This window comes from Onychomys torridus, chromosome 1, assembly GCF_903995425.1.
Source record: "Onychomys torridus chromosome 1, mOncTor1.1, whole genome shotgun sequence".
Lineage (NCBI taxonomy): Eukaryota > Metazoa > Chordata > Mammalia > Rodentia > Cricetidae > Onychomys > Onychomys torridus.
Window position 1 is genome coordinate 130077151 of NC_050443.1, and position 23410 is coordinate 130100560.

The window sequence follows — 23410 nt, forward strand, 5'->3', positions numbered from 1 at the left end:
AAGAATGGATAAAGAAAATATGGTAAATATACACAATGGAGTACTACTCTGCAGAGAAAAACAATGACATCATGAGGTTTGCAGGCAAATGGATGGATCTAGAAAAAATCATCCTGAGTGAGGTAACCCAGACTCAGAAGGATAAACATGGTATGTACTCACTCATAGGAGGATACTAGATGTAAAACAAAGATGACTAGACTGCTACACAACTCCAGGGAGGCTACCTAGAAAACGGGACCCTAGGAAAGACCCAGGGATCACCCAATGACAGAGAAATGGATGAGATCTACCTGAACCACCTGGACGACAGTTGGAGTAATGAAGGGCAAGATTTGAGGGAAAGAAAGCTTAGGGGAGTAGGAGATCCCAGCTGGATCAAGCACAAAAAGGGAGAATGAGGAATAACAGACCATGATAAATGAAGACCACATGAGAACAGGAATAGGCAGAGTGCTGGAGAGGTCCCCAGAAATCCACAATAATATATCCTCTGTAGACTGCTGGCAAAAGCCTGATCTGACCTAGTCTGGTGATCAGATGACTAAACACACCCTAACAGTCGTCTTGGAACTCTCATCCAATAACTGATGGAAGTGGATGCCGAGATCCTCAGACAGGCCCTAGGTGGAGCTCCAGGTGTCCAACTGTTGAGAAAGAGGAGGGTCTGCAAGAGTGTGAATTGTTGAATCCAAGATTGCAAAAAGCACAGGGACAAATAGCCAAAGAATGGAAGCACATGAATTATGAACCAAAGGCTGTGGAGCCCCCAGCTGGATCAGGCCCTCTGGATAAGTGAGACAATTGAATAGCTTGATATGTTTGGGAGGCATCTAGGTTGTGGGACTGGGACCTGTCCTTAGTGCATGAGCTGGCTGTTTGGAACCTTGGGCTTACACAGGGACACTTTGCTCAGCCTGGAAGGAGGGCACTGGACCTGCCTGTACTGAATCCACCAGGTTGAACTGAATCCCCAGGGGAGTCTTGGTCCTGGAGGAGATGGGAATGGAGGGGAGGGGCTGTGGGAAAGGTGGGGGTAGGGGTGGGAGGGGGCGACAGGGGAACCCATGGCTGATGTATAAAATTAAAACACATTAATAATAATAATAAGTTTAAAAAAAGAAAAAAAGCAGAATTTATTTTGTTTCACACACTCTTGGCCATGAGTGTCCTGTTTGTACTCTTTCACTGTCTCAGTTACTTCTCTATTGCTGTGATAAAACACCATGATAAACACAACTTACAGAAGAGAGAGTTTATTGGGGCTTACAGTTTCAGAGGGTAAGTCCATAGACATCATGGCAGGGAGTGTGGTGACAGGCAGGCAGGTAGGCATGGCACTGAAGCAGTAGCTGAGAGCTCACATCTTGAGACACAACCACAAGCCAGAGCCCTAACTGGGAATGGTGTGGCCTTTTGAAACTTCAAAGCCTGCTCCCAGTGACATGTCTCCTGCAACAAGCCTGAACCTCCTAATCTTTTCCAAACAGTTCTACCAACTGTGGACCAAGCATCCAAACATGTAAGCCTTTGGGAGTCATTCTCATTCAAACTACCCCACTCATTGATTCTTTTTCAGTTCTGAGTTATTGAAAGGAACAAGAGTCCAGGTTCCTGTTTTGTGGTCACTTTTCATATTCTTTGGGACTGGGAGGGAAGGAATGAATACAGCCCCATTCTATCCTTCTGTCAGAGAACAGAAGTGAGGGCTTGGACACAGGACCATCCCTAACCTGCATCATCACACACCCTTTCCACTCCCCCTGTCATGCTTGTTCACTGGGAAAGAGATGAAGAAGTACAATGAGGCTGCAGTATCTGAAGGGTCATCTTTTCTTGCTCTTGATCCTCTGATTTTACAGGACGCCCACCTGCATCTTAGCTTTTGCATTGTTAACAACAGTTTCTTTTTGTAGGTACAGTCTATATTAAAAAAAAATCAAAATAAGCAAAGCAAAAGAACTTAGTGGAATATCCTAGTTAGTTGCCTATTGCTGTGTTAAACACCATGACCAAAAGCACCTTGGGTAGGGTTTATTTCATCTTATAGGTTATAGTTTGTTGTGAAGGGAGTCAGGGCAGGAACTCAAGGCAGGAACCTGGAGAGAGAAACTGAAGCAAGCTAAGGCTGTGAAAGAGTGGTGCTTACTGGCTTGTTCTCTATGGCATGCTCACTCTGCTTTCTATATAACTCAGAGCCACCTGCCTGGGAGTGGCACTGCCCACTGTGTTCTAAGCCCTCCCACATTAATCATTAATTAAGAAAATATTCTACAGATTTGCCTACAGGAAATCTGATCAAGGCATTTTTCTCAATTGATGTTCCTCTTCCCAGAAAACTCTAGCTTGTGTCAAATTGACAAAAACTAACCAGGACAATGAATGATGGCATTTATTTTGTGTTGGATAGCAGGCTATTTTAGAATGAAATATTATTGAAGTAAGTGTGGGAAACTTAGAGTCAAACCAAGTCACCTCTTAGAGACTTTTTCTGTTATGGCCTCTGACTTTCATCAAAGTGAATATCTGACTCTAAATTATTATTATTATCATCATCATCAACAACAACAACCATCATCATCCTCATTATTTAAATATCTCTTCCAGCACCTTTCTTAAGAGTTAGTTATATACTTAAATATTTAATTGAATCTTTTATATCAGCTTTGGTAAGACATATTATTATTTTGATTTTCCCTATGAAAGAACAACTCTGCTATTCACCTATGATACTGTAAAATTCCAAACATGCCACAGTGAGAGAAAAAGTAAGGAATTAACTCAATACAGTGCGTCTAGGAAAAAGATGTTCAAATGACTGTCTTGTAGTTCTACGTGGGTGAAAGGTCTATAAATACATCCTAAAATGAACTTTACTTACTATTTTTGACAAGTACCTGAATCAAATTTATTTAAAAGAAAAAACTGTGTTGTCTGATTTAAGAAGTTTTAGTAATATTTTATAATATATTGCAACACACACACTTTTCCTGTCATATGCTAAGATTCATCACAGCTGTTTCCTGTAACATGCAAAAGCCAATTTTTAACCAGTTTCATTTCCTATAAAGATGAAAGCAGAGCTGTGGGTAGCTGGCTGTGGGTGGCCCCTTACTGTGAGAGCTAATGAAAAATTGTGTCTGAGCTGTTACATGGCAAGAGCTTTTGGACATTTTAGAGTCATACACTTCTCAGCTGGTCCAGGTTGCTGTGTCCTTGTCCTTGAGGCTGTAGCCTGCAAATTTGACTGTATTGGCCATAGTGGTTATTCCTGTCAAAACTAAGGATCAAAAACATGGTGCATACCATACACTACTGTCAACACATCATTAGGATATCAATTAACTAGAAGTGACATGACTGGTCTTTAGTGCCAGGGATGCATTACATCCTTTGCCTTACATTGTTGATGAAACACAGACTAACACATCAGAATTCTGTAAACCCAATGGAGACAGAATCTGCCTATGCTGTTCACAGCTAGCTTCTGTCTTCAGAATAACACCACATGATAGCAGGCAATACATTTTGTTCATTTTGCTAAAAGATGTGGCCTTGTACCTATCTATTATGAACAATTTCTTGCCATGATTTTTATGCAAAGCACTGCTATCTCTCTCCTTTACAGCAAAGACATCTCAAAAGCAGAGTCAGCTCTGTGTGAATTCTTTGAAATTTGATTACTTTCCAGTGAACTGTACTCTGCCCCTTCTTACTAATGATGTCCTCCACATGCTTTCTTTAACCTGGACCCAGTGGTTTTTGCTCAGCTGTCATTCTTGAGAATGTCTCCACAGCAGTGTTCTGCTTCTTTTCCTTACCCCTTGAGGCCCCTTCTCTTTAGCTTCCTGTGCTGGTTTGAATAGAACAGCTACTACAGGCTCATATATTTGAATACTTGTTCTCCAGTTAATGGAACTATCTGGGGAGGGTGAGGAGGCATGGCCTTGTTGGAGGACAAGGGTCACTGGGAGCAGGCTTTGATGTTTCAGAAGACCCAAGCCATTTCCAATGTGCTTTCCACCCCCTGCCTGTAGATGAGATGAGAGCTCTCAGCTGCTGCTCCAGCTGCCTGAGGCTATGCCTCCACTCCACAATCATAAACTCTCTCTGGAGTCATAAGCCCAATTAAACTCTTTCTTTTATAAAGTAGCTTTGTCATGAATGTTTTATCATAGCAGCAGAAGAGTAACTAAGATGTAGGGGACCAGCCCCCACACTTATTTACCCCAGGAACTCTTGAGGATTGAGGGATAAGAGACTTAGTTAGAAATAGAGAGGATTCCAAAATGCCAGCATATACACTAGGAACTTAGTGCCTATGGTGGGACACTGAGTAGCCTTGGTGTATGAAGGAGGGGCTTGGACCTGCCTCAACTGAATGTACCAGGCTCTGCTGACTCCCCATGGGAGGGAGACCTTGTCTTGGAGGAAGTGAGAATGGGGGGGTGTTTTGGGAGGGAAGGCTGGGGGATGAGAGGAGGGAGGACAGAGGAATCTGTGGTTGGTATGTAAATTGAATATAAAATCTAGTTAAATAAAATTAATAAAAAAATCACTCAAAAAGAAAAAAAAGATAGAGGAGAGAGAAAACACAGTATAGACTCTGGTAGGCCTGGATCCTTATCCACCAGCCCAGAAATTTATTCCAAAGGTCTATTTGTAACAATGCCAAGGGGTGGAGCAAAAGACTTCCCCTTGCTAGTTAGACCCTTACAAACACTGGATACCCAGGCCCGTGGTCCAATCAACCTCCCATGCAGTTCTGCTGGATACAGGAACCCAGTGAGCTCCAAAACTAAGACACTTCCAAAACAGGCCCGTAAAGCCCCTGCCTTACTTTATTGGGTGTCCTCAATCTCACTTTCATGTGTTGCCTTTTCTCTGACAGGTAAATGCAAGTATTCCTAATGAAGTGTCGTTGTCCTCTGGGGACTTTGGTCCACCTCATGATTTCCAGTCTGTCAGTTTTAAGTGACTAATTCATGTACTTTCGTTTTCCTTTTATGGACAGTCTTTCCTCTTTTTCTCTTTCCATATATTTTCACCTATTTGCTAAGATTCAATTCAAATATTTTCTGTTTTAAAGTGTTTTTACTTTTTTATTATAGACACCTGAGTTCCCTCTTATGCTACATTATTTAGCAATTATTTGATGCTAAGCAATAGGGCTTATATTATGATATTCATTAAAAACACTTTTTATCAATGTAAGGCTCAAATAACATACAATTCACCCTTTTAGGTGTTTTTTTTTTTAATTAATTCACAGGGTTGAGGAAACATTAATTAGCATCCACTCATGATTTTTCTCTACCTCTAGTTTCAGGAAACTTTTCTGGGCATGTCATGTAAATGGAATCAAACAGCATATAACTGATTCCTTGCTCCTTAACATGTTGTCTTTTAAGTTTCTGAAGAGTGCATTCTTTTAACAGATGAGTTAATTTTCATGTGGACATGACATAATTTTTCCTGTCCATTCATTAGTCGATAGATGTTTGAGTTGTTTCCAATTTTTTAGCTATTTTCTCTGTGGATAATTGTGCTCAAGTTTGTGTGTTCATGTTTCTATTGTCCTTGGGCATCTATCTGCCCGGGAGTGATCTTCCTGGGTCATATGGAACAAATCATAGATTTAACATTTTTAATAAATGGAAAATAATTTTCAAAGAGACTACATTCATTTGTTTTTAGTGAGTATTTTTTGAGCGATTTAATTCCCCCAGCTCCTCACCAGCACTTGCTGCTTTCTTGCTGCTGGTAGCCAACCTCACAACTGTGAAGCTATGTCTGTCATTGAGATTTTTTGTTCACATTTTCATAGTGTGCAGTGAACAGTTTATTTGCTTACTGATTTTTTGTACAATTTGTTTGGAGAAATATATGCTCAGATATTTTATTCATTTAAAAAAATTAGGCTATTTTCCCTTTTTTTATTTAACTTAAGCTTCCTCTGTGAATTCTGGAGACAGTACTGAGGAAAAAAAATTAGAGATACATTTTACAATTGCAAATTGCTGACTTTACTTCTGTAAACTTGCTTGCGTTAGACACTGACCCATCCTCTCCCTGGAAATAAGTAAAAAGTTTCAGAGCCCAGCCGTCGGCCTTGGGACAAGGTCTGCAATTATAGGTTAAAATAATAATAAGTCCCTGTTTAAAAATTCCTCAAAGGGGACCCAAGATAAGGACCATCTGGCAAGTCCAGCAAACTAGGTCAAATGTCAGCCAATCATAAGCCTGTAACTATGCGAACTCTCCTCCAGAATAACCGCTCCCCCTAGACCTCCCCGAGCCAACCAGTTTACGATGAATGTTACAAAATTTCCTGTGTAACAAAATGATTGCTGAAATATATGATGATTTTTAAATTGGGCCAAACCCGGGGCACCTGGTATCTTATGCTAATTTTGTAGTTTCTGCCTTTAAAAATGCTTGTAATCACTGCTCAGGGCTCTCTGACTGACCAGGACAGAGAGCCCACTTGCGCCAGTGCTAAATACATTCCTCATGTGTGTTGCATTTGCTGGTTTGGAATCTTGGTTTCTGGGGGAGCCCTCTCGCAGATGAAAGTATCCCAGGGGTCTGGGGTCTTTCAAATACCTTCATCAGATTCAGGATTTTTAAGTGTGTTCCCCTTCTGTGGGTTGTATTTACACTTCTAAAAATTGTCCTTTAAGTCATAAGATGTTTAGGGCCTAGAGAGATGGCTCAACTGCAAAGAGTGTTTAGCTGTTCTTGCAGAGGCAGCTAGCTCAGTCGGTAGAGCAGGAGACTCCTAATCTCAGGGTCCTGGGTTTGTGCCCCATGTTGGGTGCCATTTGTTGCTGGAGACCTTCTCTCCAGCTGCCACCAAGCCCTGCTAGTCCAACAACCCACTTATAAAATAATCAAGTGAGCAGGTTTGTGATACCATGTGCCTCCTTTCTTGATATTCCGCCTCATTGCTGGTCCCCAAACAGTGGGACCAAGCAACCTCTCCACTGACCAGTGTTTAGTCAGTGGGTGTAACTGGTCCCTGTAGCACGAATCTTAAAAGTTCTTATTAATAGAATCAAACTTGGAGCTGGGTATTGGGGTGAATGCTGGAAGATCAGAGAGACAGAACATGCCACACCTTCCACACCTCACCAATTCCACAGCTGATCCTGTTTCCTCAGACTAGAAGCTTCTGTGTCCTTATCCAAATGGATCTCAGCTGAACTGCTTCTCAACTTAACCAGGATCTAGTTCCTCATCCTCACACCTTAAATGCCTTTCTGCTTCCCGCCATCACTTCCTGGGATTAAAGGCTCTTGTTACCACGCCTAGCTGTTTCCAGTGTGGCTTTGAACTCACAGAGATCCAGAGGGATCTCTGCCTCTGGAATGCCATTTACTGACTTCTATATCTAGTGGCTGTTCTGTTCTCTGACCCTAGATAAGTTTATTAGGGTGCACAATATTTTGGGGAACACAATATCACCACAGGTCCCCAAACAGTGGAGCCAAGCAACCTCTCCACTGACGGGTGTTTAGCCAGTGGGCGTAACTGGCCTTTTTCTGTTTATTTTTTTACATCTCAGTCAAAGGTTCCCCTTTTTTCTTCCCCCCAATGCCCATCCACTCTTCCTCCACTGTTTCAAATACAGGCAGGGATCCCATTGATATTACTCAGCCATGGTATATCAAGCAACTGACTTAAAAAAAAAAAAGATTATGTTATTTATGGTTACAAAATTGTTTTTTACCAAAATAAAAATTGAGAGGAAAATTAACTTAAAGTTAGAGAAATATCTTCTGCTTTGATAAACATGTCTGCCATTGGGGACTGTTATCGGATTCTACATTGACAGAAGATTCTTGAGGGGAGATCAAGAATTTTCATTCTTTTAAAAATAGGCATTAGATTTATCCCATTAAGAGAAATGAGAATTTTGTGAAAGTATTTGAGAACCTAACAATGGATAAAGTAAATTCCTTAAGGAAATGATGAGTTTCAGAGAGGAAAACATTGAGAAATAAAGTACTACTTTTTAAAGATTTTTCAGCTTGTTACTCACCCTCTCATCTCCCCACTTTACTCCAGCCACTGCCATGATATTATTTAATTTAGGTAGGGGCACCTTCCATGTGTTGGATGTGGAGAATCATGCTGTTGCTTGGAAGAATGAGCAGTAATTAGTAATGACCTACTGGCTGAATCATTTCCTCGGGAGCATGTGTGAGGTGTGTAGGTATAGCCCAATATGCCTGATGTGTCTTTATCCAAACACAGGTTGGTGTTATATAAATATGAACTGAGGCTGCAGGAGCATCCTGTTGCTTGATGTAATGAAGAATAAGGAAACACCCCAGGTGGAGTTAACCATTGCAGTCATGAACACACAGTTTTATTCATCTAGAGCTTGTTTTGAAGACTTCATGAGGGGAAAAGTTCTACTTCCATTTTCTTTGTAATTGCAGGAAATACCTCCTACCAATAAATTCTAATAAAATGGAAAAATTCCAGGGAGTGTAACTTAAGTTGTCCATATCCCCATCCTGCCTCAAAGTAGAAATCAGACCGATCATGGTATCTGGCTAATAGGTTATGGCAAGATCTTCTTAGGCTAACAGTGTTTCTAGGTCAGGTGCTACCTCCCCGCACATGAACGGGAGTAGAAAAGTAGGGTGGCCTGAGATTTGGCATCTTAACTATACTGTTTCTAAGCTTGATCTTTCTAAGAGATCATTTATACTGCTTAGTAGCTGCATCTTATAGCTAATTACACATTAATGTCTTGACTAGTTTTCTGAATGTTTTAAGTTTCTAGGTGTTTTTATTCACATGATATCAAATCCAATTCTGACTCTTCTGTGACTCAACACATTGCTCTTGATCCAGCTTATGCAGACATTGGGTATATATAATTTGGTCATTTCAAACATCACCAGGATTTGAAGAGCTGGGTCTGAGTCAAGTCCCCACAACTATTAGGTATGATAGTTGCAGGATACTTTGGCTTGCTGCCTACTTTCAATTTAATTGAAAATAGTGATATGGATTCTTTCATGGTCATGAAAGAGCAAATGAAACCATTTCATAAACTACTCTGCTCTCTGGAAAGCATCCTGTAAGCACAGGTGTTGCTTATGATTTGAGATTTGGGTACCCATTGTGTCCCACCATCCTTCTTTTGACTAAAGAATACAGGAAGGTAAACAATGTGACCAGAAGCCCAGAAATAGGAATTGGGCAAAGTTAAGACAAAGAGACTTGCTTATGTGTAAGCTCTGCTGTTTGTACAGAGGTAGGGTTAGTTATTGCCTTTCACAGCTTTCCAAATGGGATATAAAAGCTGGAAGAACATGATACAGGCTCTGTTACCCTGAAAAAATAGCTGTCTCATTCCCTTTCATTATTATTTCTATTTTCCTTAAAACAATAGTGCAAAAAGGACTCCACTAAAAGTGTAGGTAGGGAAGGAGTCAGAGTTCAGAGACAGATGGAGTAGTCAAGTGTCTTTTCCCTCAGCACCAGTTGCTGATGGAAGAAATGAGGAAAAGCACTAAAACTACTAAAATGCCCACCCAAGAAAAAGGTGAATGAGAACTGGGTTCTGCAGCATTTCTGCCAATGTAAGATTCCTAAGCAAAGGACAACACAATCTGCTACAATTGCTTCATTCTCCAAATGTGAAGGAGAGCTAGATGTGGCTTCTCTATGCAAAGATAAGCTGTGGAAACATGGAGAATAGATGTGGAAGACCACAAGAAATGGGGGTAACTGTGTGTTTTGGGAGCTCTCTAAATAATGATGCTTATAAAAGAAAAGAATTTAAGGAGAGATCTCATTTTCCACTGGCAAGGATTCCTGTTCCTGAGGAGGTTCCGGAAAGTTTATTTCTGTTTCTTCTTCTTCTTCTTCTTGCACTGGAATAATTTCAATTTCTTCTCCATTCTTTGGTTGGGAAGATACTCCACTTAGCTCAATGATTTCTTCTTTCATTTTAATCGTCTGTTCTTTCTTTTCTCCAGCTGACAGTAGAACCACATTCTAGAATATAAACAAATGCCTCTTGACCTTTACCCTTGACATGCCTCCCAACAATGTACATCTATGCAAATGCCAACTTTTTCTCATGTTCTTTATTTAATTAATCAAATACTATAGATACCAGGATTGGCTACTTGGATGTGCAAATTCTCATCAAATCACCTACTTATTAATCTCAAGTCTGAGTTAATTGTTCAGGACTTCAGGCATTTGCCATTTTGCCTGGAATAATCATACCACATGGAAAAATAACACACCAAAAATAGAGGAGTTGGGTTCTAGAATTAATTTGTCTTTACTGATCGTAACCTTGGGAAGACTCTCTCATTCTACTCTCTCCCCATCTGTATAGTCAAGGAATCAGTAATGGTTTCTAAGCTATAGCTAAATCTTAAAGTCTGTAGTTTTGATGGAGTTTATAAGAGAGCTACTATTTGAGCATTCATATTTCCTAGCTTTGGAGTGTAGTGGGTAGCCATTCTAGCTTTGATCTGGGAGTTCCAACCCCCATTAAGGCTTCGGTAACTGTCACACCTACAAGGCAGGGCCGAGAGAGGATGCTGAAGACCTGCGATCCAGATGGGTCAGCTCTCTTGGTTCCTGGACCCTGGACGCTGGAGTTAGACCCAGCAGAGTTCCCCATAGAACACCACCAGACTGTGCCACACCTTTCACAGACCCTGTTCCCTATCCTTTCACTTGTAAGTTACCTCACAAAATAAACCTCCCTTTTAACTATGTGTATTGGCCTTAATAATTTCACCAATATCGGAGACTCTTGAAAATACTATTGTTTTGGAAGTGGAAAGAAGTGAAGAGAGTGGGAGGAGAGAGGAAACACTGAAAAGTCCAAGAGTCAGTGACTTTATCTGCTTCCAGCCTTCAACATCCTGGGTTGCATTAAGATGGGAGGGGGCATGTGTGAGTAAGAATGGCCCTCATAGGCTCAAAAATTTGAATACTTGTTCTGCAGTAGGTAGAACTGTGGGGGTGATTAGGAAACGTGGCCCTGTGGGAGGAGATGCGTCACTGGGGTAGGGCTTTTAGTTTTCACAAGCCAGAGTCGTACCAATTAGCTCTGTCTGCCTCATGCTTATGGATCAAATGTAAGCCCTCAGTTACTGCTCCAGAGCCTGCCTGCCAGCTGCCATGCTCCACCCCATGAGGGTCATGGACTCTAACCAATATTCAGGAACTGTAAGCCCCCAAATAAACACTTTCTTTCATAAGTTGCCTTGCCATGCTGTCTTATCACTGCTATAGAACAGTAACTAAGACAGGGAGGGTGGGAGTCTGAAGTCAAGTAGAAAGAGAAGCTGATTGACAGGCATACTTGTACACATGTGGAACTGTAGCTTCTGTCTAACCGTAGACTCATTTTACACTTCAAAACATTTACTGTCACTACTGGTATTTTCTGATTTCCAAAATACAGCAGAGCCAGTTTATTCCAATGAAGCCCCTAGTTTCAGTGTTTTGTCAGATTACATTCTATGTAAATAATTCTTTGTAGATATTAATTTTCTAGAAGGATGTTATGGACAAGTAGCTACAACTTACAGCTTTGGGTCTGGAGCACATTCTTTTCCACTCATTTTCCACAATGCCAGCTGTCACAAGTTTCTGGAAGAAGGCAAAGATCAGCATCACTGACAAAATGCCCTGGAAACCAACAGAATGGAGGAAAAGATGAGATGATGGCAGATGGATATGTTTAGTGCACAGTGATGACTAATGACTGAAACTCATTGAGCAAAAAATCAGCTCAGTTCTTTAGGTAAGTAAACTGAACAGCTGGGGTGAGTGGGGGGGATGGCCGCTATAAAAGGCAGCATCTTTACAACCCAAATGCTGAACATAGAATTAGGTGCAAGAAAGTAAGGTAGGAAAAGTAAACTGAAGTATCAATTCTTTGTAAGAAAGAGTCCCACATTAAATTCTGTCAGTTTGGTCTGGTACTCGCCCAGCATACTTGACACCTTGGGTTCTAGTCCCACTGTGTAAACTAAGTATGGTAGTATGTGCCTGTAATCCCAGCACTAGGGAAGGTACAGACAAGGTGATCAGAAGTTCAAGGTTGTTTTTTACTACATAGCAAAGTGAAGACCAGCCTGGATTATGAAATTGTATCAGCTTTAGAGGATGTGATATCACACCAAGGAAACTCCACAACACTTGGGAGAAGTATTACCTTTCCCCTTTAAACTCTGTATTTAAAATCCTACGAGGAAAAACATGTTAATAACAGTGTAGGAATTTCTTCCATTTTCTTAATAATAATTATTAATGTCATCAATGATATTAACAATGATCAATGATGAACACATAAAGCTTGATGTGGTGGCACATACCAGTAATCCCAGCATTCAGGAGGTAGAAGCAGGGTTGTTGTGAATTTGAAGCTAGTCTGGGCTAAATAGTTAGTAGCAGACCAGCCAGAGCTACACAGCAAGACCATTTCTCAGAAGAAATAATAAGGTCACAGGTAGAATCTTCCATACCAATGATTCTAAATGCCTTGCTTATGTTAACCAATTTGTTCCTCAAATCAATCCAAGGAGATACACAGTTTTACTCTCCTTGCTTTACAGCTGAGGAAATACAAGCAATATATGAGGAAGGTTCCTGCCCAAAGCCACATACAGAAAAAAGTAGCAGACACAGACTACCTGGACTCAGAGTTGATATTTGTAATAAAACATAGCACCTTTCTTCTCTGGAGGAGCACTGCTTTCATACTTACCAAAAACACAGACTGCATGCTGTAACAGTACCGTGTAGATGGAGAGTTTTTCTCCGAGGAATTAGACGGTTCACAGTTGTAGATATCAACATACAGGTTGGGAGTTTTACTAAGATCCAGACGCTCCATTTTTAAAAAATGAGAAACTGTAATGTTCAGTAGGTCCATAACTGAAAGAATTATTCCAGAAATGGCAGCAAAGAGGCTCAGGGAGTTCATTATCACTTTGGCTTTGACCTGAAACAGAGGCAGCCTTGTTAATTAGATTTGATTTCTATTCAGAAAACATAAAGTACGATGTGGGATTCCGGTTGCCATCTCCCTGACTCAAAGATGCCACACTTGAATTCTAGTTCAGTTCTCCGATGGGTGTTAGCCTCGTTGTCACTGTGAGGTACGTTCAGCCTACTTCTTCCACCTTCTCTAGTCTTCTCGTCTTATACAATCACCATCCATCCAATTTACGAAACCAAAATTCCAGTGATTCCTTACCCACATGTTGTATCCCTGAACTTAAGGACTTAATGAGCATCCAGATTATCATCTCTTTGCATAATAAGGCAGTGGGCAGAGGGATAAGAAGCATTTTATATCATGACTAAAGACCGTTGCTGAAGATATAGATAGAACCTTCTAGGTTTGTACCATCCAATAAAAAATGCACGAGCCATAATAATGCTACCACTCCCTGCCGACAAGGTCACTCCCTGTCAGCTATCTTCCCCCAGCATCATTAGGGCAGATGTCTCTTGATACACAGGTTAGCGGATATGGCTATGACTGCTCTGTCCTGGATGGGTGATAAAAGCTTGGCATATCATATGCCAAGTACCACAATGGTATGGCATTATTGATGATTGTTTCATGAAACACATATTTTATTCCTGGCTACATGGCTTATTAATGGCAATTTGGTAGTTTTGGTTGTATTTGATATTTATAAACCATTTGTCTCTTCCCCTAAATTGAATTTTTCAGATTACTTATAGAGAGGAATTGTCTCAATCCATTCAGATCCTTACCAACTCTAAGTGACTTAGGTTAGTAAGCGAAAATACTGTTAGAGGATTTTCTGGAGAGAAATTTGGTAGTGAGATCTAGTCACCCATCCTTCAGGAATTCTGTGTGTTACCTTTTTAAAAGAGGCTATAAATGAATGTTTAAAGATAAGATCACACTGTAGGCCTTACATCTTCCACTTTATCACACTATCACACACAATGCTCTATTCATCTTTATCTTGATTTTTTTTTTTTTGAGACAGGGTTTCTCTGTGTAGTTTTGGTACCTGTCCTGGATCTTGCTCTGTAGACCAGGCTGGCCTCAAACTCACAGAGATTTACCTGGCTCTGCTTTGTGAGTGCTGGGATTAAAGGCATGTGCCACCACCACCAGGCCTTATCTTGATTTCTTATGTCAGGACTAGCACTTTGTTCATAAGGTGAAAACTCAGGAGCCCCCTGTACTCACTCACTCAGGGTTCTGACTTAGCTAGAACATGACTCAAGTATATGATCAGAAAGATTTCCTAAATAGTGTGCAGGGGAAATGACATTCTTTCAGAATACATCAGTTCTATCCTCTCCACAGGGAACTTAGCATTGCAAGACTGTGAGTGCCATTTTCTGGGCTCTGCCTTTGATTCCCTTGCTCTGGACAGACTAAAAGCAGATGCCATTTTTCAGTTTTTCATGAAGAACATCATATCACAAGCAGGATCTTTGCTCAGAGAGAGTCAGTGGTTGCTAAGCTCTTTAAAGGTCCCTAGGACTTGTTTTCAACTGAGAAAGTCATTATGTGTCTGATGTGTGGGAAAAGACATATGATTACTTGCCAAACTCTTCCTGGAGGTTTGCTCTGCTGATGCTGCCAGGAGTGATCCTGAAATAATATACTGCAAAGAGAGGGGTGAGTGGGAAGGGAGAGGGAGGAGGAGGAAAAGGGGGCAGAAGGGGAGAGGCAGAGAAGGGTCATTGTTTTCCACTGATGATTGGTTGGGAAGGAACCACCTACATTTTTAGTGTCTTTCATTAAACTATGAATCAAATTTCATCCAATTAAATTATTTCTAGGTAGCTATATTTCTTTGTTATTAAAGTTCATATAATCAGTCTGTACTGTTCAACCTCTGGGTACCATTAGGAATAGAATAAGAAAAGAGAGACAGAATTCACACTTCTGTGTCAGTGAGAATCCTCTGGGCCCATCCATCAAATAGAAAAATAAGAAATCACCCTTGATAACATGACTTACTCCTTCTCTGCACAGGCTGCAATTAGACTAAGTCACTAGTTTTAAAAATACAATTAAGACTGGGGTCTTGGAGGCATAGGTAGGAGAGAATGTCAGTGTGAATTAAAACACTCTCATTCTCTTTCTTTTTGAAAGTAAAAAAATTAAATTTATTTGTTTTATGTGTGGGTGCTGGGAATTGAACCCAGGCCCTCTGGAAGAGCAACCGGTGTTCCTAACTGCCAAGCCATCTCTCCAGCCCATCTCTCTAATTGTAATTAGTGAAAATGTTCTTTTGGGGTCATAGTGATTTAATAGCTCTGATGCCACTGAGAGATAGTGTACAAGGCAGTACTTATTTTGAATATAATACATTTCACCAAAATGTTGGTTTCTATAGGAAGTAATAGTGATTATTTCTCAACTTCCCTTTTTAAGGGTCAAGCTATGAAGTGCAGAAAAGTCCTGCAACCAATCTAAGTTCTGAGAGCCTCAATTCTGCACTTATGAAAAGTGTCCTGGCAAAATAATCACTACCTAGCTCCATGTCACACACAGAATTATAAGTTTGGGAAACATGTTCATTAAGTAGCACAAAAGAGTGTTGCTGCATTCATAAGTACAGAGGGATTATTTGGGATGGGAATAATTTCATCAGATGCCATAGTAACTAACAAAATTGCAGGGAGATGGAGGACTTAAGATGTCCCATTTTTACTTTCCTTCCAAAACACCAAGTATCAGGTGTCTCACACCCTGCTGGAGTTAGCTGTGGAGAGACCCTGCTTTGTACAGTCTTGCTTCTCTGAGCACAGCTGGCAGAGCTCCTTTCTGAGAATCCACACAAAGCATGACCACGATCAGCCACAGGAGTCATGTGGTGTAGTCTATCCTTCTTCCCACTTAGCTATGTCAACCCAGTAGCCTTCTTCCTGCCTAGATTACTTCCATCAACACAGAAACAATCTAGATCCTTTTTTGGCTTTTTTCCGCCTCCAACGTCTCACAAATAGTTGCTGTTTATTCTAACTTACCATAAGGCCTCCCCAGAGAGGGTACCATACACTCACACAGATGGGTGCAAAGACCCCTGTGGGGATCAGCAGCAGCCCCCCAAGGGAAATATGGAAGAGGCCATTCATGATCTGGACAGCCTGGGGAAAGAAGAAAAGCACTGGTGGTGAACTGAACCCATCACTGGTGAAGGTCAAAGGCCAGGTGTGAGGCCCGAGACCCAATTAAGGACCACACAAAGATACTGAATGGAGTGGTGGCACTGCCAAGCATTTTGCCTCCTTCTCACTCAGATCTATCTCTCCCACCACACAAGGCATTTCCAAGGAACAGATGTGTCTGGAATTTGAACAATGGACCAGAAGGCAAGATCCTTAACCTTCAAGCCAAGAGATGATATAAGATCACTCTACAGTGATCCAGGTGGTAACTCTTTTTTACCCTCTGGCCTAACCCACTGTGTGATACATAAAGAACACATCCACTCAGATCTGCCAGTGCAAGGTAGACTGCATTCCATGTATAGCTGGAAGCATCAGCATCTGTAGGCCAGAGCATCTCCAGGGTGCAGAATAAAGGAGAACAGCCTTACCCCCAAAGCTTTTGATTCCCTCATGAAGAAACTTTGTGTTGGGCCCACCAGTGAAGATGTCCTCCTGAGGTTTACTTTTTGAGAAGGCTGCATGGCAAGAGGGCCTTTGGTAGACTCTACTGGGAAAGTTCCAGGTGTCGTCATTCTGTTCTCAAACTCTGAAAATAAAACAGTAAGGTGAGTCAATGACTAAGTCTTTGACAATCTTACCTTCTGTTACCATCTAATACTTCTCTTAGTGTTCCCTTGATGGTGCCACTGAGGCATGTCATCTTCCTAGTAGCTTCCGATGAGAGGCAAGGTCTACCACTATGTTCTAGGAAAGTATCTGGAGGGGCTATCTCAGACAAGGACACATGGGTCCAGGAATCTGAGCTGGAATTCCTGCTAATCATGTCTGGACACACATTAACATTTAAGAAAACACTAGACAGTTAGTTCCTCTACCAATGAACACACTGTGAATTTATGTCCCCATAGATTTTTGTCTGTGCTGGGGTTTGGACCCAAAGCCTTATGAATGTTAGGAAAATATCACTGAGTGTCATCCATGATCTATGCATTTGTCTAGATGGCCCCTCATTGGATGCTCTTCTTACAATTTAATACTGCAAAGCATATTTTTATTGGCTTGTTCATCTATTTGTCTCTGAACAGTGTGTTGGCCCAGAGGTGTCATGCCTGACTGTGGTAAGGACTGTCCTTAAAATCAGAAGGGGATGATTCTAGGCCTCTCTCTCTCTCTGACTCTGACTTTGAGCAGGTCACATCAAGAATGCTCTCTGTTCTCACATGTAAGATCACAGCCCCTGAGTCTGACTGTCTGGTTTAAACAGTAATTCTAATTACTCTGAGGTGCTGGAAAAGTTCTCTGGGCCTCAGGTTCTTCAACTCTAGACTGGAAGCTTGTTGTAAGAGATAGAGGGTAATAGTTCATGTTTGGGTGGCTTTTTTTTTTTTAAACCCGGGCATAGCTTAAATATCAGTTATCCCCAGAGGCCTTCTCTGAACCCTCAACCTATCCTATCACACATGCTCTTACATATTCTCTCTGGCTCAACACATCCTGTTCTATTCACCTCATTTCAGTTATTACTGTGGTAAATTACTTGTTTCTTGCAGTACTCTCTCTATAGAAACAAATGATGTCATTGCTTCTAGACCAAGATCTAAGAGAATGCTCACATGTTATAGCTTCTTAATAAACTTTGAAGGAGTGCTAGATTTATGCAATGCACTCACATCTGAATAAATGTTAGCTGCTTTGTTGCAATTCCTGTTATGTACTTCTGAGCTGTAGTTTCCATTTTTCCATTTTATCTGTGAAGTGAGAATAGTGCCCTTCTCATAGAATTATCTTAAGAAAATATGAGTGGACATATGTGCCTAGAGGAAGAAGGTAGCAAGTGACTTCTCTTAGTGCTCATGAGTAATTTCTGAAGTGATGATGAACCACGTTCTTTCCAGTTCTGACAGGCTAAGGCCATTAAGCTTTCTTCATGTGCCATTTGTTAGGGGTATTCATTGATTGGTCATGTCAAAACCACAGATATGAATTCTCTTGATATTTTCCTGTGCCCTGGATATTATTCTCTAGGGCCATACCTCTGGTCTCATCTTTATTGATTGTAAGGTGTGCAACAGGCCTTGGGAATTAAGACTGTCTACTTGGGCTGCTGAGTCTTGCATTAAAGTCATGGAGAGCTGTGAAGCTGAATATCTTAGACTTCTGCTGATTTTATAATTACAATGGAATTCCATTGGGGACATCTCTTCTGAGCCCAGTAGAGGAGATAAGGGATGAATCATTATCTCCTCTACTGGGCTTTACAGAGTGTGTGTGTGGAGGTGTGGGGGGGGGCAAGGACAGTCAAGTTAGGCAACTCACTTGAAGTTATATAATTACTAATGATCTGAAATGAAGCCTCCAACTTGTCAACTGCTGTGGTCATGACTCACTGAGTTGACTCCTGTGGGAAACAGTTCACTTTCTCTTCCTTTCCCTTCAAAATATACACACTCTTCATGACTTAAAGCAATACAGAGCATGAGCTGTCTGCAGCGTGGGCTTTAGGGAAGAGTTTCTCACTTGATTGCCTTCCTGTTCTAAATTACCAGATGTCACTTGGCCCAGGGGAATCTGTTTCATGCCACAAACCATCCCATGAGAACACCAACCAAAATAAAAATTATTTGCATAGCCCACCAAGGAATTTTCAAATGAATTCTGGTCTAGAACCAGAAAAAAATCTCAGAAACCAGTTTACTCTTGTCACAAATAAGAATCCTGCCCCTGGACATGGGGCATGCTTTTGCAAAGACCTTATACTTTAGTAAGGAAGCCAAACTTGAAGACACTGACACCAGTGCTCATTCTATGGACCCCCAGGCTAGACTGTAGTTGTTTAATTGAGCATGTACTGTGTTCCCAGGGATATTAGCTATGCTATTTTCAGTTTTGCTCATACCTCTCTTTTTCAGTAGGCACTGTATTTCCTTTTGGTGGATGTATAGAAGACCCCATAAGTTAATTTTCCCAAGATCCTTTGGTAACTATGGAGTGAACTAGAATTCACTTATCTCCATTCTAGGGGACTAATTTTAGTGATGCTGATTTAAAGTGCAAGATCATTAATTATTCAGGGTGATGGAGAAATGATTGGGCTACCATCATTATAATTCTTCTGTAGTTACCAGCAGCTCATAAAGTCTTGGGTCTGTCTTGTTGCTGAGATAAACCTTTGATTTAGGCAAAATCTCATGGGGCTGTCTGTATGGGCTATTGGTAGTAATAATATGGAGAGAAGAACATTGTCTTTTTGTTAGAATAGTATCTTTCTAATAACTGTATTTCTATAAAGTGTTAAATAAATATTACTGCAAAATGGTATTTTATAAACAAAATATGACTTTGACATGCCATTTTATGTTAATGATCTCTTTCCCCTCCCTCCCTTTTTCTCACACGCATGAGGACACTAGATTGACTGTGCAATAAAATTACATTCAATGGAAACTTGTGAAGCTAGAGCTGGTCCATGAACTCCCACAAATGTAGATTTCTCCAACTTTGCCTTATCATTAAAAAATTATATGAAATGGCTTCAATAGACCCCAGCTCACAGCAAAGATTATCTGGTAGATTAGCAGGGTTACTGACCACATTGGCCAAAATGCAACAATACAGGGCTTTATTTTCACAAATATGAAAATAAATACTGATACTGAAATCCCGACTTAATTTGCTCACACACCATCCCATTTTATCATTACCGCAACTTCCACAAACCTTTGTGACTTCTAGAGCACCACCATGTCCTTGTCCATTCCCCTGAAGACATCACAGCTTCTTCTGTGGTTTTGGTTTGAATGATGACTTTTAGGTCCAGTAACTCCATCATCTACTGAGATGCTCGAAGCCCCCCAACCTCAACTTCCTCCTTTGCCACTCAAAATAGCCTCGCACTTATTCTCCCCTCCCACCCTGTGCTTATGGCTGTAGGTAAATCTTCCATTCTTTGCTCCTCAGCCCTTTGAGTCCATTTCCTTTCCCCAGATGCTTGCTCTTTCCAGAAATCTCTGCTTCCTGGGACCTACTCACTCTGTGTGTGGCATTATGCACATTCATAATCTCTGTAAAATTAGGATAATATAAGATGTGCTGTGATTGATAAAGTAATAAATACTCAAGGAATAATTATTATTCCTGAGCCTTCTTATTTGAACAAAAGTTTCTAAACTCCCATTTAAAAATTCTGGTAAAGTCCCCAGTTACTTCCCCATTTCCCCTTTCTTCGCTTCGCCTTCTTCAGATTTTGCCTTCTCCCTTCCCCAACTTCCTCCTCACTCACACAATTCTTCAACTAGTTTCTGTCACTCAACCAAAACTTCTCTGTACAAAGGTTGTGCTGTAGTCTGTAGCCTTGGGTCACTTAATTTTGTCAATTGCTCAGACTTAAAAGGCCCAAACAGGGGGCTTGTGAGATGGCTTAGGTCATGCATCACATGTGTGAGGTCCTGAGCATGGATTTCAGCATCCACATAAAATGTCAGCTGTGGTAGCATGCACTTGTAACTCCAGTGTTGGGGAAGTGTAGACAGTCAGATCCCTGGAGCTTGCTGGCGAGCCAGACTAGCCAAAATTTTAAGTTTCAGATTGGGTTAGAGACCCTGTCTTGTGACTGAAGAAGGCATCTCATGTTAACCTCCATCTTCCACATGTGTGTGCATGGATGTGCACTGACACATACAGTCTTGGAAGCAGAATTTATTCCTGCTTCTTTAGCTCTCTCACATATTCAGGCAATAGCAAAAGCATGCCATTTCTACATCTGCAATACCTCATACACATGGACCTTTTCCCTACATCTAGTATCACCTGTAGATTTATTCTGATTTCCTTTCCTGGTATAGCATGAGAAAAAAAATCTTGTGATGAGGCCAGCTATATGGCTTATTGCCAAGGCTGATGACCCAGGTTTCATCCACAGGACTCACATGGTATGAGGGGGGAACTAACTCCTGCAGGTTGTCCTCTGACTTCCACACATGTACACACCCACACACACAATGCATAAACGAATATCAGAAATGTTAGAAATATTGTGGTTATTTTTTGATAATTTTTCTAATACACCTGTGGTTGATATATTGTGCACCCCAATAAACTTATCTGGGGGTCAGAGAACAGAACAGCCATAATATTAAACATAGAGGTTAGACAGTGGTAGCATATGCCTTTAACCCTAGCATTCCAGAGGCAGAGATCCATTTGAATCTCTGTGAGTTCAAAGCCACACTGGAAACAGCCAGGCATGGTGACTCATACCTTTAATCCCAGAAAGTGATGGCAAGAAGCAGAAAGGTATATAAGGCATGAGGACCAGGAACTAGAGCTGGTTAAGCTTTTAGGATTTTGAGCAGCAGTTCAGCTGAGATTCATTTGGATGAGAACTCAGTGGCTTCCAGTCTGAGGAAACAGGATCAGCTGAGGAATTGGTGAGGCAAGGAAGCTGTGGCTTATTCTGCTTCTCTGATCTTCCAGCATTCACCCCAATACCCAGCTCTAGGTTTGTTTTTATTAATGAGATCTGTTAAGATTTGTGCTACATACACCCTTCCTAAAGCAACTGAGATACATCCCCTAAATCACTGCTAAGTTGTGCTCTTCCTGGGCCTCAGCTCTCCCCAGCCTATCTCACTACCTTTAATTCACTTTCTTTGCTTTCTCAAGACACCCTTCTGACTCCTCATCACAGTCCAGCTCTAATGATTTTCAGAACCCATGTCCTCAGTAGTCATAGATGTCTCCTGCCTTCTTTGTTGAATCTGCAAAAACTTTTCCCCCAGCCCCCCATTCTGTCAACCTCCACAAAAGGATGTTCATGAGGCCATTCCTTGCCTGATGGTAAGAACTCCTTCCAAGTCCACAGTCATTCATGTTTATTACTTTTCCAACAAACAACTTTCATGTTAGTGTGACATGTAACTTCTGAAACAGTGTTAATCCACTAAGGGAGGTGTGCAGGATTATACAGGGAACCTGCCTCCTATGATGCTATGATCTCACTCAGTGTTAAACAGATCATCAAGCTCAGCTTCCTCCTCTGGGAGGTTTACAGACAAATACTCAGTACTATCCATTCACAAGATGATAACCTCCTTTCACCTGACCATTGATGAGACCAAACCATTATAAGAGAAACGGGGTCTCGGTCTCTCTCTCTCTCTCTCTCTCTCTCTCTCTCTCTCTCATACACACACACACACCCCTTTATAGTTTAGTTTTGGTAACACATTAGAACTTAGTTGAAGTCAATCCCTCTAGCCTGTCTCCAGTGCCCACTCTTACCCTCAGCTTCTTCTTGATAAAAATCAGCGGAAACAAGGGGAACGGAATTAAACTCTTACGACCAAGATTATTTTCTAGTTTGGGTCTCAGGCAGTCCTAAAAAGATTATGTATTTTAGGTTTGATCTTCATGATGCTGAGGGCCTTGCTATTGCTCCCATTTTATGGACAAGGAAATTGGGGCATGGAGAGGTTTGGCCACTCAACCAACGTGCCAGAGACTTTACCTCCATGCTGGCATCTGCTTATGCACCCACTGCCTAGAGTCATTTTTGAGAGAGGAGCCGTTAGGAGGAAAGTGGCACATCCAGCCTTGAAGCCACCACAGCTTAAATCATGCTGCCATTTGAAAGTCTCCCCAGGGCACCCCAGTCTGAAAGATTCTCTAGTCCCTAAAACCACTCCTCTCCTCATCCGGCCTCTCTTTTTAAACATTTAAGCAGAGCAAACTCATGCCTTACCTGAGTCTCCAATGCTTCAAGGCTCAAGGGCCAGTTCAGACACTGCTGAGATCAGCTGGCTCCTTCTCCTGTCTCAAGTACTTGAAGATGAGTGAGATAGACCAGGCCCTGGGGCTGGTACCTCTGATTGACACCAGGTGACAGGAAATTAGCAGCTTCTACCTTGAGATCCGCTCCAATCACTTTGCTTTGATAGAAAGGATATACAAAAAAGTTTCTGCCTTACCGGGAGGTTTCACTTCTTGAAAAATACCCTGGGGACTGTCTGGTGTGCTTCATGCTACCTTAATTAGAAGAAGTTCTGCAGCCCCCACCCTGTAAGCAGGTGTGGATGGTGGGTCCCTAAGGGTTAGGAGGGCACTGGAAATTCTCCAGAGATGGGCTGCTAGGGACCGACTTTACCTTCATGCTTCACTTCTAGGGTTGAGCAGGTGGGGGAGGCGCCCGTGCAGAATCGGAAGCCCCAAACAGGGACACTTGAGAGCGTTGTACTTGTTA

The 23410-nt window shown here is 41.4% G+C and overlaps 1 protein-coding gene across 1 annotated transcript; it reads right to left on the reverse strand.

Moving 5' to 3' along the window:
• Nucleotides 1-9801: 9801 nt before the first annotated feature.
• Ms4a1 (membrane spanning 4-domains A1) lies at nucleotides 9802-22976 on the reverse strand. Its single transcript, XM_036180500.1, has 7 exons — nucleotides 22913-22976; nucleotides 16602-16759; nucleotides 16030-16149; nucleotides 14598-14657; nucleotides 12764-13000; nucleotides 11581-11682; nucleotides 9802-10020 (listed from the first exon to the last, which is right to left on the reverse strand). The coding sequence occupies exons 2-7, from the start codon at nucleotides 16743-16745 to the stop codon at nucleotides 9802-9804; spliced, it is 882 nt and encodes a 293-aa protein (XP_036036393.1). The 5' UTR covers nucleotides 16746-16759; nucleotides 22913-22976.
• Nucleotides 22977-23410: the final 434 nt, after the last annotated feature.